The sequence below is a fragment of the Python bivittatus genome, unplaced genomic scaffold (assembly GCF_059951505.1).
Source record: "Python bivittatus isolate LINGU-HERP-01145 unplaced genomic scaffold, Pbiv_v1 ctg000330_np1212, whole genome shotgun sequence".
Classification (NCBI taxonomy): Eukaryota; Metazoa; Chordata; class Lepidosauria; order Squamata; family Pythonidae; genus Python; species Python bivittatus.
The window spans coordinates 44,886,461-44,904,345 of record NW_028277058.1 but is presented as its reverse complement, the minus strand read 5'-3'; the positions used below and the strand labels follow the sequence as shown (position 1 = coordinate 44,904,345).

Sequence of the window (17,885 nt, the reverse complement as noted above, 5' to 3'; positions counted from 1 at the left end):
AGAACACTCAGAGAAGTAAGACAGTTGCGAAATTCTTATTTACCACCAATTTTTTAAAAAAAACATAGAAATCTGAATTTGAAATAAATGATAGTGTTATACATAGGTGAAAGATTATTTGTTATGAAATGGATTTTCAGAGCTGTGAGATAATGTAAAATATAGGTTTAGAAAGTGTGTACATAATTTGTATTTAAAGCTAAATATAATAAACTATTGAAAGCAGCATGACATCCTTGCTTTTAGATTGGATCATAACACTGACTCCCCATATATTTAGAACCCCTAACCATATGATTGTGTCTCCGAAGTAAATATATGGAACGTACCAAGGGAGAATGGGTATGCCTTATAGCTGTGCAAATCCTTTGAAAAGGTATTTTGGAATGCACCAAAAGAGAGAGAGAGAGCACCTATTTTTGAATCCACAAAGCAGCTCTTCCTTTTTTCTGGTTAGTACAAAAGCTCTGGAAGATGTTCCTGGCAGTCGTCTTTCTTGTCTAACCAACAACGGTAATCTCAACCTAGATACAATACATAACCATGTTTTCTTGCATATCCAAATGGCTGGTTCACACACATGTGAAACCATAGTTGATTTTATTAACTGAGCTTGCAGGACACACTAATTCATGAATTAATTAAGCTTTACTGATTTAACCCAGTTATCTGGGCTCACATCACATATTCAATCAAAGTAATCACACTGGCTAGATTTATACAGGACATTGTAGTAAACACTAGCCAACCATATTTTTGTCCAGCTCATTTTGTAGTCCAATCAATTATGGCTTATTCAGCAAACCATGTAATGAAAACCATGATTTAGCATAATCTGTAAATCAACCCAAGCACCATGTATTGGAGTATCTGCTACAAGTTAGTTTAAAAAAAAAGAAAAAAAGATTTCATTCTGTCTAGTTTATTCCATAACAACACATACTTCATCAATAATTGAAAAGTCCTTTATCTATTACAATCTTCATTTTACTTTAAAATCATATAAAAGGAAAAGGTTGTTAAATATGTATCAGTAACAGTTATTCAATGCTAGTTAGAGAACCAACCTCTCCCCTTTAAAACTGGGCAATTAAGCAACAAACTCTTTCTTGGGAATGGGCAATACAAAGTGAAATAAAGTATCAATAAATACATACTGAATTTGCTTACATTATGAATATCTAAATCTAAGTATAATGAAAAGGAATTCTACTTTAAACCAAAGATTAAAGCATCAACACTGTACAGAGACAAGCCTTCTCCAAACTCATACCTTCCAGATGTGTTGGGACTACAAGTCCCAGAATGCCTAGCATATCTAGAGGGCTGATTTAATGATTACTTCATTTCTTCATCCTATGCTTTTTTTTTTTTTCAAATTGGCCTCACAAGCATAAAAAGCTCTTAACCAAAATAGAAAACTCACAGTCTCTCTATCTTAAGAAATAAATTATTAGAGTTATTTCCTAAGAAATGTCTTGCTTGGGAATGCAAGGCAAAAGAATCACGAACACCCAAAAAAGAGAACTCAGTTTCTTGATTATTAATACCGTGGCCAATGAGACCAGCCTTCCCATAATCAACCAGAAAAAAAATCCATAATTTACTACTCACCCATTGCAATACTGTATATTCACAGGTGCCTTCCAGTAATTTTGAAAAAGAATGGATATAGAAAATTTCCTATATTCACCTACAGAAAACATACTAGTAACAAATTAATATGATAAATATTAAAAGCTACTAAGTGCTAGTATAAAGAAAGCTACAGTACAGTATATAGTTTATTATATTTTTGGTAACTGTGTCAAAAATGCACTGCTTTAGTGCTGTACTTTCAGTGTATTTCTGGAGTGGTCTGTACAACTTTGCTAAGCTTTTGTTTTGTGGAACCGCCTCGAAGCAGTTGTTTCACATGCTAGAAAACAATGACATAACTGAAATCAACATTTAATTTCACAGCAGAATATTCTCCATGCACTCTTTTAGGTATATCTCTTGACCATCACAATCATTCACTGGTAGTCTGTGCACAAAGTCAAACAGCTGAGGAAGCCAAAAACACACCCTAAACAAGATTCCCTTGTTAAACTTTAAACAAACATTGTTAATGGCAATCTGAGATAGGAAACTGACTAGACAGATATCTTTGTACTTGCTTAAACTGCTATTTTTAAAACACTGATTCAGTATTTAGCCACAATAATTTGACTCAATTGCTACCAACAACTCGATCATCTCTGAACTAAATACAGTATATACAGTACAAGAAAGCCTGACTTTTAAACCAACCATTTTTTTCATAGCCACCAGCAAAAAGCAGCCAAAGATTGATAGAAGCAGGTGACTTATCAGAAGTATTCACAGACATTCTTCTCTGGATGAGCTCACGGCTGCCAAAAAACCCCTTCATCTGAAAAACTCCAGTGCTAGTTTGCGCCTATGCAGCTTGTTGCTGACCAGTGGAACAAAGAAAACCTTCTGTTTCCAGATAATGATATGCAGCAAAAATGACATGGCTGAAGTATACCAGGATGATACAATGAGGCTAGATGGAAATTCTTGTAATGGAAGAGAGCGGTGGAATTTGTAGCCTTTTATCAACATGAGCAGTTGGATGTCTCAGTCTGTGAGACCATCACTGGCCTAGCGTCCAAATGGATGTTGTGTGAAGAGCCATTCTCCCCTTGAAGTTGTAAGGTATTCCTAGCCATCAGTTCCTTAGCCATCAAGATAAAGACCTCGTCAATATTTTGGGCCTCCTTGGCAGATGTCTCCAATACAGCCAGAAGACTGTGTTTCTCTGCCAATGTGCAAGCATCTTCAAACAGGACTTGCCGTTTCTCTGTTTCATCTGATTTGTTCCCTTTAAATTGGATTAAAACCATTTTTAGATTTCCAGTGGACAGTTGGGGCAAATAAAGGGAGCAGGGAAAAGACTATGAAGCAAACCAAGAAGCATATCATTCTTATGACATCTCCTTCCTCCTCTCTCCACAATGGTCCCACTCCAATAACACTCACGCTTTCCATTCTGATGGTCAGCAGCCTGGCAGCTCTAAGAGCATTATTCTAAGGATCATAGGCAGTACAAACCTTGATGACATCACATGTGTCATAACACTGCATGAATGATACAAATTTCATAATGAGTTGTGTGTGTTCACATTGTTTGCATGATCATAGCATGACACATATCATGTCACTTAAACCTCCCATTCCCACAGGTATCCATGCTGAGGAGTTCTCAATGCCACAAACTCTGAACAGCCATGGCAATTGCCTGCCTTGTGCTGAGGACCACTTCAGAGCCAACAAAATGGGTGGTCACATAAGGCAATAAGATACTTTAGAGAGCTGTACATTTTTTAAATGCAATAGACTGCTCTAGAGGGTAGCTGGGAGTATAGAGGGTAGAGATTTGGTCCCAGTTCACTAGCCATCTCAACTGACCAATCAGAACAGCTGCTTATTCTGTGAAATGGAGGGCCAGCCCTGTGCATTTTGTACAGCAACATTTGGTCCCTTAATTATCTAGCCACAAAACAGGTATACAATGCAATGGAGGAAGTTTTCTTCACTTGCCTGAAGATTTCTATTTTCAGATTAACAATATTTTACTACTTTTATTTTCCCGTCCTGATTCAACCACCAAACTGACTTCATTCTACCTAAAATTAGGGCTGCCCCTGGGCAATTCATACTATAATTGTTGGTCATTTAATTAACTAGCCTAGGACATTCATACTTTACCACAAAAGATATTATTTTGTTTTCAATTGTCTTGATTAAACAACTGGCTCATTATAATTCTTAATATTTTGACAATATTACATCAACTTGATTTTAGCATTTTACTTAGAATTCATTACCATTTAGTTGAGAGGATTCATGTGCTAATAAGGTAAACTTAGAACTGCATCTCTAACACACTAAATCAATAACTGGGAAATAAATTTTCTCTTAAGATGCTTATACAAGTTCTTCCATATTTCTTGTGCATCTTTTCAGTAAAATAAATACTATTTTCCCCCTTTGGTTTTAAAAATAAGTCTCAAACTTTCTAACTAAAAGGAGTAAAGATGGGACAGTTGTTGAATTCAGAACTTACCAATCAACATTAAGACCAAGTTTGCTGCGCCAAATTTTTCAATTTCATAAATCCAATGAGGAATAGACTCAAATGTAGATCTTCTGGTTATATCATAGGCAAGAATAGCACCATGGGCACTGCGATAATAACTTTGAGTTATTGTGCGGAAGCGTTCTTGGCCTGCTGTATCCCACACTTGTATCTTAAATTGGGAGGAAATAAAATAGAGGCAGAATCAGAACTGGTCTTTCAAAACACTTAAATGTTAGAAATTGTTGCTCAGCCATAGGTCCTCTACCTCAGCCTTCTGTAACTATTTTTACAGTGAAATCTCTGACCCAGCTATTCTCAGGCCAGTGGCATATAAATGTGTATTCAAGGCTTTTTCTGACTTGTATGCTCCAGGTGTTTGGGAATGACCAAGGCCACACTTCTTGGATTCTGAGAGTTAATCATATCTCGAGATCACCAGGGCAAACCTGGGGCATAAGATGGAAGCCTGAAAAAATCCAGTTGGTCAGTCAGAATTTGCTTATTTCAAATGGTCAGGCAATGCTTGCTTGCTTGCTTGATTTATTATGCCACTCATAGCGGGTGACTCTGGGCGGCTCCCCTTCTGGCTGTGCTCCGCTCCCGTGACGGACGGTTCTCCGCACTGGGCCACATGGCCCGGCTATCTGAGGCCCACCAAGTCTCCTCAGCACTTTAAGTCCTAGATTCTCACTGAGCAACTACCACCTAAAAAGAAAGGCTAATATTCTCTTTTATTTCATGTTAAAGTTGACCAAAATGGGCCGTTAAGCCCTGTGAAAGGGATTAATGTGTGCTATGGTGCTTAGGGGTATTTTACAGTTAACCCCTGGCTAATACGGTGGGGTCCTCAAAACCTTCTGCTGATGAGGTAATAGTCCACATGAAGAAAAAGATTGGGAACTACTGCTGTAAAGCTTTAGTTCATTAACTTATTAAGACTTGTTGGCATTTTTCTGTTAAAATACTTTTCTTTTCTAACCTAGAATGCCTTATTCTTGATCCAAAAATCAGACTTCTGTGGATATAATGATGAAACTGTAGATGATTATAACACACTTCTGGGCTAGCTGCATGAGCCTTTTCACACAGATAAAAACTGATCTCTACTTGAGGTTACTTATTGTGACATACAACTACTTATATATAAATAGAATTACATCACAATAATTAAATTATTATTTAATTAATAATTAAATAATGCAAAATTAAATTAATGAAGTTGTCATGCTACATCCTCAGGAAGCTGTAGATCAGCCTCACCCAGCCTGGTGTTCTCCAGAGGCATTGGAAAAGCAACTCCCAGAACTTACAATACTCAGATTTGCATTAAGAAAGACACATACAACTTAGGGCCAAACCAGACATTAGATTAATGGCATGAATGCTATGTAAGTTGCCAGCACATACATAATGATTTAAGGACTATTTAATGTTTTCTCTTTCTCCTACATTTTCTTAAAAAATAATGTTTTGAAAGATGTGCTCTGCATTTCTAGTGAAGCATCCCCTAACACTCCAATCCTCATTAATAGGCACAGTGAGGCACCTGTAATATTAACCTATGTGTACGAACGCAAAGGTGCCATGCAATAGGTTGCTTGCCATGTTTCATAAGACTGCCAGGTTAAATCTTTATACAGTGTCAGAAAACTTTTTAAATGCACCTTTCAGGGAAAAAATCCTCTTATCTTTTGGATTGCAAGAAAAGAATAAATTATAGACTGAATAAATAACTACAGGTAGTCCTTGTTTAGTGACTGCCTTGTTTAGTGGCCATTCACAGTTATTATGGAAAAGTAACTTTGTGACTGATCCTTGCATTTACCACCTTCACAGATCTGTAAAGGCAAGGAAAGCTGAAGTAGGATCATAAGCACAGTTGCAGTTTCACTTAGCTACCACTTCAGTTAATGACTGAATTGCTGGTCCCAGTGGTGGTTGCTAAATGAGGACTAGCTATATACAAATTCAGTAGCAAAATAGATTGTCAGAGCTGAACGAGAGTAAAAGGTGAAACGTGGGTAAGATATACAGTATGTGTGAATTGGGACAGATCTTGGGGGGGGGGGCGTTTAGCCTATGATCTCTTCCACATTTGGGGAAGACGCCAATCTGACACTGGTACTCCCTCCTGTATTTCCACAGTGGTGTGCGGCTTCTATAGGAATTCAGAAGCTGAGCTAATTGATTATCATCTCAACTCTTGCTCCAGAAGAGATGCTACAAAATTGTTTTTACTGGGCCTTCTCTGGATCTGGAAAACAAGTAGCTTCCTATTGCCTGGAACTCCTGCCTTGTATGATTTCCCAACTCCTGGGATTTTCTCCATCCCATTTGCAGTCAGGACATGATGAAGCCATGGCTTATTCCCTTCCCAGTGTTTAGGAATGCTTGGACAGATGGCTTTGGTACTTTCCCTGCACAGTCATTGAGGTTATAAGGATAAGGGTGAGGCATTGGCTGGAATTCCAGTTTTTCCTTTCCTCCACTGCCCACTTAGACTGTCTTCTTTCCTTTCTCATCGCCCAAAGCCCAGTGAGCAGCTATAAGGACATTCATACAGTGGCAGGAAAGTGCAGGAAAGATGAGAGGTATGAGGCTGATGGCTGTGTGGAAAAGCCCTATCAATTATCAAAAGACACAGTAGAGGACTATACTGCTCACCTTCACCTTCTTGCCATCAATTTCCAGGGAACGCACTGTAAAATCAACCCCAATAGTGTTCTGCTGCTTTGCATGGTATTGTCCTGACTTGAAGCGATGGACCACACATGTCTTCCCCACATTTGAGTCTCCAATTAGAATGATCTTGAACAAGTAGTCAAAGGCATCATCCATTTCTACACTGGTGAAAGCCATAATCTTCTAGAGATTTGAGCACTTTGAGCCTGGATTAACAGGGGGAAGAATGAATGCAAACAATAAGCCAACATAAAGAGTAAAAGCTAATTAAATTATCAGTCACTTACATGGTTTTGAATAATCTGGAACTACCCACAAGTGACGCTCTTCTGATTTATCAGGTTTAGTGCTTTTGTAAAGCAGATAGACTTCTTAGCTATTACAGGTGGTCCTTGTTTAAGGACCACTCATTCAGTGGCCGTTTAAACTTGCAACAGTGCTGATCAAGCGGTAGTTACAACTGGTCCTTGAACTTCCAGCCAGTGCAATGCCCCTGCAGTTACTGATTGTGATCCAGGCGGTCAGAACCAGGCCAGATTTCCACTGTCACAGTGTCCCTCAGTCACATGACCACAATTTGCTACCTTCCCTGCCAGTTTCCCACAAGCAAAATCAATAGGGAAGCCGGCAGGAAGTTGGAAGTCACAATCAGATGAGGTCCTTGCTTAGCGACCCACACAGTCCTCGCTTAATGATGGTAACCGGGGACTGCTGGAACTGCTATTGCTAAGTGGCAGTCACATGATGTCACAATTTACCACCGCATCGCTTAGCAAATTATGGTCCCAATTACCATCATTTACCAAGGACTATCTGTATTCTCAAAGTCAATAGAAAATGTCACTACACTAGAAGCACCTGTAGCAAAAATGGGGAAGACGAGGTTTGCCAGAAGGTTTCCACCGTTCTTCCAGTATGTCTGCTTTTCTAGCTGCAAAATTGTGTGGCAGTTTCACTCTCTCTTGCTGAATTCCACTTTCTTTAGAAAGAGGCCCTACAGGCTAACTGCAGTGGTATCTTGAAGAAGCTGAGCCTTTTAGCCTACTGCTGAAACAAATGCTTGCAAAATCTAAAGTTTACTAAGATTTAACCTTTTCTTAAATAGGAACCTTTAAATTAGATTACAGTATTTCCCATTTAAGGTACATGAAGTAACACTTCTTTTTCATCCTAGTGTTTTCCCGCAGGTGCAGGACCCACTTTTTGGATCAACGAACGCCATTTCACACAATTGAATGCAGCAAGTGGATCCCACTGTATAATTGTCATATCCCCATTGATTGTGTCCTGCCAACTTTGCTTAGGTCTTCTGCGTGGGTGTTTGCCATCAGTGTTAAAGTAGTAGATGTGCAGGCGACAGTGTGGGGTACTGCTCATAAAACATGGCCATACCACTGTAGGAATTTTTCCCACATTCTGTTATTGGTGCAATGCCAATTGTTAAGAGTTCTTAACAAAGTAAAAACAGCAGAACCAAAGGACTAATCTGCACAGGGTACTTAGGAGTGGTAACACATGAGCCTCCAGAAGTTACCAAAATACAACTCTTAACAGCTTTGACCAGGAAGAGCAGTAGTGAAAGACGCTGGGAGTTATAGTTCATAATCTGGAGGGATACATATCCCCCCCCACCCCCGGCCTTAGTTCCTTTCCCCATTTGCATCTAATCACAACCTCCACAACTTTTTTTCCCTGTGTTACCTTCATGACATTGCTTTCAGCTGTCCATAGCTGTACCAGTAAAAGTAATATTTCTCCAGATATTGCTGAAGGATACCCTTGAGGTATATAACATTTGTTAGGTTTTGCCACTCACTAACTTGAAGACAAGTCAGGTGATTAAATTTTTTTGAGAAAGATGCTCAGAACCTGGAGCGTGACTGCAAGATAATGAAATGTTTAAAAGAGCCTAATGTTGCTGTTACTGTTGTTGTTGTTAGGGGCCAATATAATTAACCAGTCGCAAAAGTTGTCCCAAAGATTCTTATATTATCTATTTGGCAACAAAATATTTATTACAGAGAATATAAGTACTTCACCACGAGATGACTCTGGCTTTCTCTTCTACAGAAGAGAAAAGTGGTATAGTAGACTGCAGAACCATAGTTGCTCTCCTGTAGTTTTCTAAAGGAAACAGACCCTGGTCTGCATTATAGGGAACCATAAAAACTTAAATGGGAAGGGAAGGAGTAATTCTACTGACTGATCCTGGAAGACTGAACAAAATCAAAGTGACAGAGTGCCTCCAAAAGAGATATTGTGTAACCATTCCACCTCCTTCTCAGATTTTTAGAAAGCTGAGATATTATTCAATTCTTATATCTGTAACCAACCTATGATTTTGCACTAGTGCTTTCCTTTCCCCTTCTCTGTCTATAAAATCTCTAAAGCAGAAGCATCGGAATAGATGCTATTCCTTAAGGTTTCCTGTAGCACAGTGGGCACTCTGTCTAAAATCACTTATATACAGCCAGATCCAGGTAACCATCTAGCAATGCTACTTGGGGCCAACTAATACCGTAGCCCTGCCTAAAATATATTACAAGAGTCTCGTCTGCAGACTATGGGCAGCTATTGTGAGGAGTATAGATACATCCACTTCAACATGCAGTAGAAGAACTGTAATCCAGTTTCAGTCAGATGTCACACCACTAGTTCACTAGTGGCAGACCTTTTCAACTGATGGCCACAGTGGGCAACTTGAGAGCATGTTCTATGCCCTTTCAAAAAATGGCAGCCAAAGGAGGCTTATACAATCACAACATTGTAGTGGCATGGTCAGAAAAAAACCAAAACACATGGACTACAAAGCACATGGGTAAAGTTGCTCCCTGTCACATTCTCTGTCCCCTAGTTTCTCTATCCTCTTAGCTTATGCTTGAGTCTGCCTTGGCACACAGTGAAATAAAAGTATTAGACCGCTGTGACTCATCATTTTTACTTGTTGAATATGGGATATTCTTAGAAAGGTATTCTGAGAAAAAAACAATCATGCTACAGTTTGGTGGGCACCAAAGTTGGTTGTGGGTTTTAGGCTGTCTATCCCTGAGTCTTAGTCAGTGGCTGAAAATCACCAGCCTCAGGCACTACAAGTCCTCAGGATCATTGGAAAAAGGTAAGCAGTTGCATGAGAAAGAAGAGACGAGAGAAACAAAACCTTAAAATATGTGTAGCATGATCTACAGGCCTTCTATTTTAGGAGGGGATTGTACAAAGGGAAGGAGGCTAGAATCCAGTGAGTAAGGATATATGGTGCTTTGAAGCATGTGGGGGTATAAAAGTAGCACCTCCCTGCAAGTCTTTTAAGCAGTTTCTCAGGATCACATGTCTGAAGTGCTACACGGCTCTAGCATTTAGAGAGTTTTAAATTCAATTGATAACACCCCAACTTTAAAAAATAAAAATGAAAGCCCCAGGAAAGACTCGTACAAGACCTTGGAGCACCTATCAGTCAACTGGATCAAGGCAGGGAGAGGCTAGCTGGAGAAAGACGAAGAGTACAAAGGTAGACTGTGGCTAGATGCCTTGATAAGAGCAGAAGCTGCTTAGAAGAATACTGAGAAACCACAAGTGGCTAAAGTTGGGGCAAGGGTTACAAATCAGAGATTGAGAGTTTCACAAAGATGACTACCTTTCCTCTCATCATTTGAGCTCTGAATGTAAGAGTAGATTGTCTGTACCCAAGCTTTTGATGGTGATGTAGTAGGCAATTTAACTATTCAACCATCGGACACAATTTTATACTCAGCTCCAACTGCTTGACCTTGAGCTTCTAGAAATTTTTAAAAAGAGATATTCATCTTCCCATGCCGACATAAATAGAACATTAGGCCCAATAAAAAGCAAACCACGCTGGCCTCTGAATAATAACAAGAACATTTACTGCATTGCTGTAGTACCTATCTAAATAGATATTTTATTCAGCCAGAAAGTTTTGGAGAATAAATACTAGCTATTCCATACTTCAGTAAAATCTTTTCACACGCAAAAGGCAGCTGGTTAAAAGGGCACAAAGGTAAATCACTACTAAGGGCAAAGAAAGAGAATAGATTTTCACTTCTTTCCTTCCTTCCTGCACCTTCCCTTTGTAGGTTTGTCACATCTGATATTTATATTTACAGACTTCAGTCTCCAGCCAACCAAAAACAAACACAGAAGACTGTTTTCCGTTATCAACAAATCTTAAACATCGAAGCTATCCTTACTTCCTTTTTCTATCCTCCCTGGTTTCAGCTGTTTCCACACAATTTTCCCTCACAAAACCCAACCAAGATCAACAACATAGTGAAACTTTAAATACCCAACATAGGTTATATCCTCAAGTACCAGAATCCTCGCTTCCTTAAGCGCCAATTCCATTCACCTCTTATTCACCCTTTTGTCTTACCTGCATGGACAGGTATAGCTTTCTTTACATTCTCCTCCCACCTTTTCTAGTTTTCTTACGGCCTGATGGGAAATGTAGTTCCACAAATTCAGTGTCTTTCCGTCTCCTGCTGGTGAAATGAACCTGATCCAACTCAAACCCTGATGTTATTTTTTAAAAAGAAATACCACATATAAAAGATACCTTGCCAGATTAGAAGTTTAATGAAAAAAAAAAATCACTTCCTCATTTAACCTTCAGTATTTCTACAAAGGAAGTATTGCATTATTTGTGTGCTTATTATGTGTATGACCACATGTGACACAAGGCAGAAAATACAAGCTATGTCCTTACCTAAGAGTAAGTCCTGTTGAACGTGTGGGTTTTCTTGTAAGTAAATATACAAAGAACTGCATTACATAAGAGAATAGGACAGCACACCCTTCTGAAAGAGAATTAATGTGGAGGACAAAATTGCTGCTGCATTAATTTAACTGTGGTAGTTTTATACCTGTCTTGTTTTTTAAAAAAGAAGCATGACATTCTTTGTGAGCATTCATATATTATTAAAAATCTAGGTGGAAAAGGAAAAGCAAACTTCAGGTCAAATATCTTAAAAGCAAAAATCTCAACCTCTTCTTTAAATATTCCAGTCCAGTTGTATCCATATTTATTTTATTACTTATTGTAATAAAAAGTCAGAAGGAGTCTGGTAGCATATTTTCCAACTAACACATTTTATTAAAAGGCATAAGCATGAAAATCTGATGAAGTGAGCTGCAGTTCATGAAAACTTGTGCCTTTTAATAAAGTGTATTAGTTGGAAAAGGTGCTACCAGACTTCTGATTTTTCTTTTCTTTTTTTTGCTACCATAGAGTATCAAGCTGTCCTACAAGCAGATCTACCTGTAAGATCACAAAGCCTTACGCTGATAGATACTGCCTGCAAGGTAAGGCTAGTACACTAGCATAAAGATACATATAGTAGTAAATAATATATAATGTTATAAATTTAAGAACTTTAAGAAACACTGAACTAATTTCTGCAAACCACTCTGTATTTTTTTTTCCTTTCATACAAAAGTAAAGTTCTCCTGGCTTCTGAAAAGAGCCAACTATCAAATAAATCATTTTATTCTAGTGGCTCTAAGAAAATCATTGTTCAAACCTTGCAACAAAACCTACTTATCCACTTCCATTTTCTCCACACACTTGAGGGTTTTTCTGTTGTCATTATTTTGTGCATTCAGGATGTGGGCCTACAGCTATCCCATTTGAAATATCCTGGTGCTCTAATCCTCTAAGTCAGTGTTGTCCAAACTTGGCCACTTTAAGACGAGTGGACTTCAACTCCCAGAATTCCCCAGCCAGCCATGCTGGCTGGGGAATTCTGGGAGTTGAAGTCCACTCGTCTTAAAGTGGCCAAGTTTGGACAACACTGCTCTAAGTCACCTCCCAGTGAGATGGGCGGTGACAAATTTGAAATATAAATAATTAAATAAGTGACGTGACAAGCAGAAATTCAACGGCATTGTTTTGCTACCTATTTCTTTCCTGTCCCGTAGCTGTTGAAAATACATGGGGAAAATGCACTTTAAAAGATGGCACCGTAAAACCAGGATCTAGCTTTTAAATAGGTGAATGGCATGTGCATTAGAGATGTAATTGGAGAATTAGAATTGCCTGATGACAGGAGAAGCTGTTCCCATCACTGCACCTCTTTGGCAGGAAAAACTGTACCTGCAAAACTTCTGCCAGTTCTACCCCATTTAGAAACATAGAAGCCCCAACAACTGCTTGGAATGAAAAAGTAATGATGATATCCCCTCTACAGACTTTTATTTATACACATTTAAATGCTCTCATGCGAATAAATTTCAGTTAGTGATCAGTAGGAATTGAAAGCTGTTTCCCAGTAACGCTCTGTTGAGTCGTTACTCTCCCATTCTTAGTGGGAGGTGAAGTCCACTCATCTTAAAGTGGCCAGGTTTGGACAACACTGCTCTAAGTCACCTCACAGTGAGATGGGTGGTGACAAATTTGAAATATAAATAATTAAATAAGTGATGTGACAATCTCAGTGATCTCTAGCTTGCCTCTTTTCATTACAGTACAGTACAGCTTCTATGAGAAAGCAGTTTGGTGTAGCGGTTAAGGCATCAGGCTAGAAACAGGGAGACCATGGATTCCAGTCCTGTCGTAGGCATGAAGCCGGCTGGGTGACCTGGGGCCAGTCACTCTCTCTCAGCCCTCAGAAGAAGCAGGTAATGGCAAACCACTTTTGAAAATCATGCCAAGTAAACTGCAGGGACTTGTCCGGGCAGTGTGCACCCCCACAGATCCTATAAGAGAGGTATCAGTTAGAAGGAATACACTTAATTTTCAGGGGATGGTTCACACACAAAAGATCCAAGAATCTCCAGATACAAAAAAAAGAAAAGTGCTTGAAACTGGAAAGCTGCTGCTGGTCTGTGTGAACAATACTGGTGTATAAGTTCTGATAAGAGGTACCTTACAGAGCTGCATTCAACAAGTACAGCCTTCAGCAGACGTGGAGACATAGTGATGATTGAATGACTTTTGAAGGGTTTTTGACAGCACCTAAGGTTGGTTTAGGAAGACAGGCTAATAATCTGGTGCGAAGTCAGTGAAACTGAAGCCTGATTTATGTCTGTTTACTCTTGGCATATGTTTGATTTAAATATGGATTACTTTCCAGTAAACTGAGACTGAGAGCCAGCTGGGCATAGTGGTTAAGGCACCAGGCTAGAACTGTGAGACCTGAGTTCTAATCTAACCTTAGGCACAAAGTGGACCTTAGGTGACCTTGGGGCAGTCACTCTCTCTCAGCCCTAGAAGGAAGCAATGGCAAACCACTTCTGAAATCTTGCCAAGGAAGCTGCAGGGACTTGTCCAGGCACTCCACACTGACTCAAAAGCGCGCACACACGAACTGAGACTGTAACTTGTCATCCCCTGTGTTCACTTTGCAGCGCAGCTCAGCAGACCTGCGGATCTGAAATCCCCCCCGATCGTATTCACGTTTACTCGGCAGAAAGACCTATTCAGTTCGATAGCACTCCTCTCGAGTAAGCAGGCACGGGATATAAAGCCTTCAAGAGGCAGAGCCCACGCCGCATTGCCCCGACCAGTCGGGCGCGCCACCGAAAGCCCCGAGCTCCATTCCAGCCCGCTTAGCCTCTCCCTCGGGCGCCGGGCAGCGCGAGTTCGGAGGTGCAATGAGAACTCCTGGAGACTGCAATTCCCAGAGTGCACCACGAGGAAGGGGGACGAAGAAGGGGAGAGAAGCGGAGCGCGCGAGCGACGCTAGCTCGGAAGAGGAGGCGGTCATGTGACTTCCAGGAAGTTGCCTTGGAAATGCGGGCAGGTGAGCGGTGTTTACGTGGAGGTTGGGGGGGGCGTAATTAAGGCGAAGGAGGGGGCGCGCGGTGGCTTTGTCGGTGTGGGATGAGGAGCGGCCGTCCCGTGACGGATGGGGCGATCGGAGCGGCGAGTGCGTGTCTCGCTGCCTGCCCAAGCCCGTGTTAACCGGGCGGTTTTGCCGAACTGGCGTGCCAGGTCGACTCCCGGGCTCCCTCCCTCTTCCTTTCTGGATGGCCCGATTCGGACGGGGCTGATTCCTCTGAGCGTGACTCGCGCAGGCTGGTTCCGTGGCTGCGCCTTCTGCTACCGCCTGTGACAGCTGTGCCTTTAACGACAACTTTCTGCCACGTAGCAATAGAGAGTTGAGCCAGGGACGTCTTCTCCGTCGCTGCAAACCCTTTTATCAACGGCTCACTGTATGCCGTGGGCTGCTGTTGAAGGTGCACGGTTTAAAACCTTGGAGATTTTGCCTTTTTAGATGTGTGTACACGCACGCATGTTTTAAAACCTTGGAGATGTTCTTTTTACGGAGTCCTTGGTGCTCTCTGAGCTTGGTTGTTGCTTGCAGATGTTTCATTGCCCAACTAGGTAACATCGGTGCATGTGAGTGTGGGGTTTGCTCCCCGTTTATATACAGTAGCTTCAGAAGCCTCTTTCCATACAGTATCTTGCCCTGCCAGTATTGGTGGAGGTGTGGTTTTCTCCTTGGTAGTTCCTTGATTAGGGTATTGTTTTCTGCTTGATCGTTTGCCTGGTGTTAATCCCTGCTTATCTGGGTGTTGGTTGCTGGAGAGGATGTGTTCTGTGTTTTTTTGTTGTTGTTTCCTTCTTAGTTTTTTTATTGTCTCTTTTGAATGGTGTGTAAATGTGGTTTATCTCTATGTGTCTATTGATGGCTGATTTGTCTGAATGCCAAGCTTCCAGGAATTCCCCTCCCTTGCCAAGCTTGGATTTAGCTTGGTCTAGGATACTGAAAGTTTCCCAGTTATGGTTGAGTGTCCATGTTTGTGAGATTAAGGAGTTTTCATCATGTCTTCTGGCTGCTAGTTGGTGTTCATGGATGCTCTTGGCTAGTCTTCTGCCTGTGTCCTACATAGTGGCTGTTACAGCCCTTACACTGTATGTTGTAGATGACTCCTGTATTTTTGTTCTTGGGCTACTGGGTCTTTTGGTTTACTTAAGATGTTTTGGAGGGTTTTAGTTGGTTTGTGTACTATGGTGGTGCTGTGTGGCTGTAATAATCTGTTGGTTGTTTCTGAGATATTTTTGATGTATGGTAGTGTTATCCTTTTGACAGATTGAAGGCAAATGGAGAAGAGGATGGCAGAGGATGAGATGGCTAGATAGCATCACTGAAGCAATGAGCATGAATCTGAGCTAATTCAGGGAGGCAGTGAAGGACAGGAAGGCCTGGCACAATATGGTTCATGGGGTCATGAAGAGTCGAATACAACTTAACGACTGAACAACAACAAAGTGTTATCCTTTTCATAGCTTGTGTTGGTTGTGCTGTAGTGGGTTGAGTGGTCAGGCACTTTATAATAAGTTTCCTTTTATATACATAGATCCACCACCCACCCACACAAATATAAGAAGATTTTTCCCCAAACTGGCTAACACAGTCCAAGAATACCTCCTCCAAATGACTTACATCAGATTAGTTTTTAGTTTTGAATTGTAGCCAGGAACTTATTTAGTTTAGCTTTTCCTGTGATTGAAGTCTTAATTCCATCAATTGCTGATGAACTAGAATAGACCTGTTCCTTCTATGGGTTCAGAGCTCATATGTTCATATTTTATCAACATCTGGGTTTATTAGTGCTTGATGCTAAACCAAAATTGCTCCCATAGCAAGCCATGATTGCAAATCCATTTCAAGCCAAGATTTCAAATGATAGTTTGGAAGAATCTTGGGGTTAGCTTCATTCTAATCCTAAGGAGGAGGTAATGTGAAAATATGATATTGCAAACTATGGAATGATTGTTAATGGGGATCATAAAATAAATCCACATGCAAAGCACCCTGGCATAATCTATTAGCACACCCTTCTCAAACTGAAAAATACCTGGACATCCATTCCTGAATTCCTTTGGCAATATGGTTGTGGCTGAGAATTCCTGGAGTTAAAAGTCCTTGTATCTGGAGTGCACTCAGTCTAGAGAAGGCTGTTTAAGGGGTTCTGATCTTTTTTTCCCCTCTTTTTTCCTTTTATCCTCGGCTATGGAACTATACATAGCAACTGTCAGGCCCAGCCCAAGAACAACGGTGAAACAGTCCAGTTGAGTTCAGTTCCTTTATTTGCTTACACCATATAGGCAGAATCTTGCCAAACTAAATCTATACTACTGCAACTAGTGGATATACCCTGGGAGATTCTGGCTATCTGGGAGATTCTGGCTATCTGGGAGATTCTGGATATACCCTGGCTATCCTGAACCTCTTATGCTTCCCACGTTCCACCTCCAGACTGCATTGTCTTTTGTCTCCTTGCCCTTCCTGGAATGCACCCCCTCCTTCCTGATAGCCTTGCTCTCTGCTGCAATCCACCACATCACCCTCCCCTTCATAGATACATTCCATCACAGCTGCAGAGTGTGTTAATCAATTTGTTCAGGGATGTTGTACATAGTACCTTTGCAGATAACTATTGAGGGCTTTATATCCTGCAAAAATATGATGCTTCTCTCAATAACTGGGCTCAAAAATATCACTGATTCAAAGTTTTTTTATGCCTTCGTTGCATGGTATCTAATCAGCAAATGTCAGTTGTGGCAGTACTGGTCATACAACTGATGCTATCCAAGGAAAATTCTTATTCTTAATGTCCATGATTAATTTAGTTCTAATGGTAGAGTGGGCAGTGCAGAATATAGAAATTTGTGAACAGAAGCTGCCATCCGAAATGTTAACTTCAGTTGAATTGTCTTAAAAGTTAATTACTTCCTTCCTCACTAGCAAGACATGCCCTTATAAATTTCTTGGCAAGGATTTGAGAATGATTTGCTATTCCTTCTTCTTCTGTGTGTGTGTGTGTGTGTGTGTGTTTTAAACTTCCCAGTCTAACTTGCAGCCTTGGGATTTTGTGGTGGTCTTCACCTGAGCACTAAAAAGGCCTGACTTGACTTACCATTTTGAGGTTCTCCAAGGTTGGCTTTTTTCCTGCCCACCCTATCTCATAGTGTTGTTTTAGGGGAAAAATTTGAAGCAGGGAGTAGTGTATATGTGACTGGAAGTGCTGGAGGATAGGGAAGATCTAATAATAATTTCATTTCTGCAAAGCCCCCCACATAATCTCAGCTGTCTTTACAAATGTAAGGTACAATGGT

The 17,885-nt window shown here is 40.5% G+C and overlaps 2 protein-coding genes across 6 annotated transcripts in view; one reads left to right on the top strand and one right to left on the bottom strand.

The window, feature by feature from the left end:
* Window positions 1–1,346: 1,346 nt before the first annotated feature.
* On the bottom strand, window positions 1,347–14,260 carry RAB19 (RAB19, member RAS oncogene family). Of its 4 annotated transcripts, none has more exons than XM_088141132.1 (4): window positions 13,973–14,260; window positions 6,791–7,014; window positions 4,112–4,295; window positions 1,347–2,866 (listed from the first exon to the last, which is right to left on the bottom strand). In XM_088141132.1, the coding sequence occupies exons 2-4, from the start codon at window positions 6,983–6,985 to the stop codon at window positions 2,601–2,603; spliced, it is 645 nt and encodes a 214-aa protein (XP_087997258.1). In that variant the 5' UTR covers window positions 6,986–7,014; window positions 13,973–14,260; the 3' UTR covers window positions 1,347–2,600. The 4 variants fall into 4 exon arrangements, with proteins under 4 accessions (XP_087997258.1, XP_087997259.1, XP_025021810.1 ...); XM_088141133.1 differs by lacking the exon at window positions 13,973–14,260 and adding an exon at window positions 13,686–13,957; XM_025166042.2 differs by lacking the exon at window positions 13,973–14,260 and adding an exon at window positions 11,196–11,402.
* A 167-nt stretch (window positions 14,261–14,427) lies between these two features.
* Window positions 14,428–17,885, top strand: part of SLC37A3 (solute carrier family 37 member 3) — a 37,487-nt gene continuing 34,029 nt past the window's right edge. Inside the window, exon 1 of one of the 2 annotated variants that reach the window (XM_025166036.2) lies at window positions 14,428–14,562. The gene's annotated coding sequence lies outside the window, so the exon portion shown is untranslated. Of the gene's footprint in view, window positions 14,563–14,780; window positions 14,999–17,885 lie in introns of those variants that run through there. The other variant, XM_025166038.2, reaches the window with a different exon arrangement.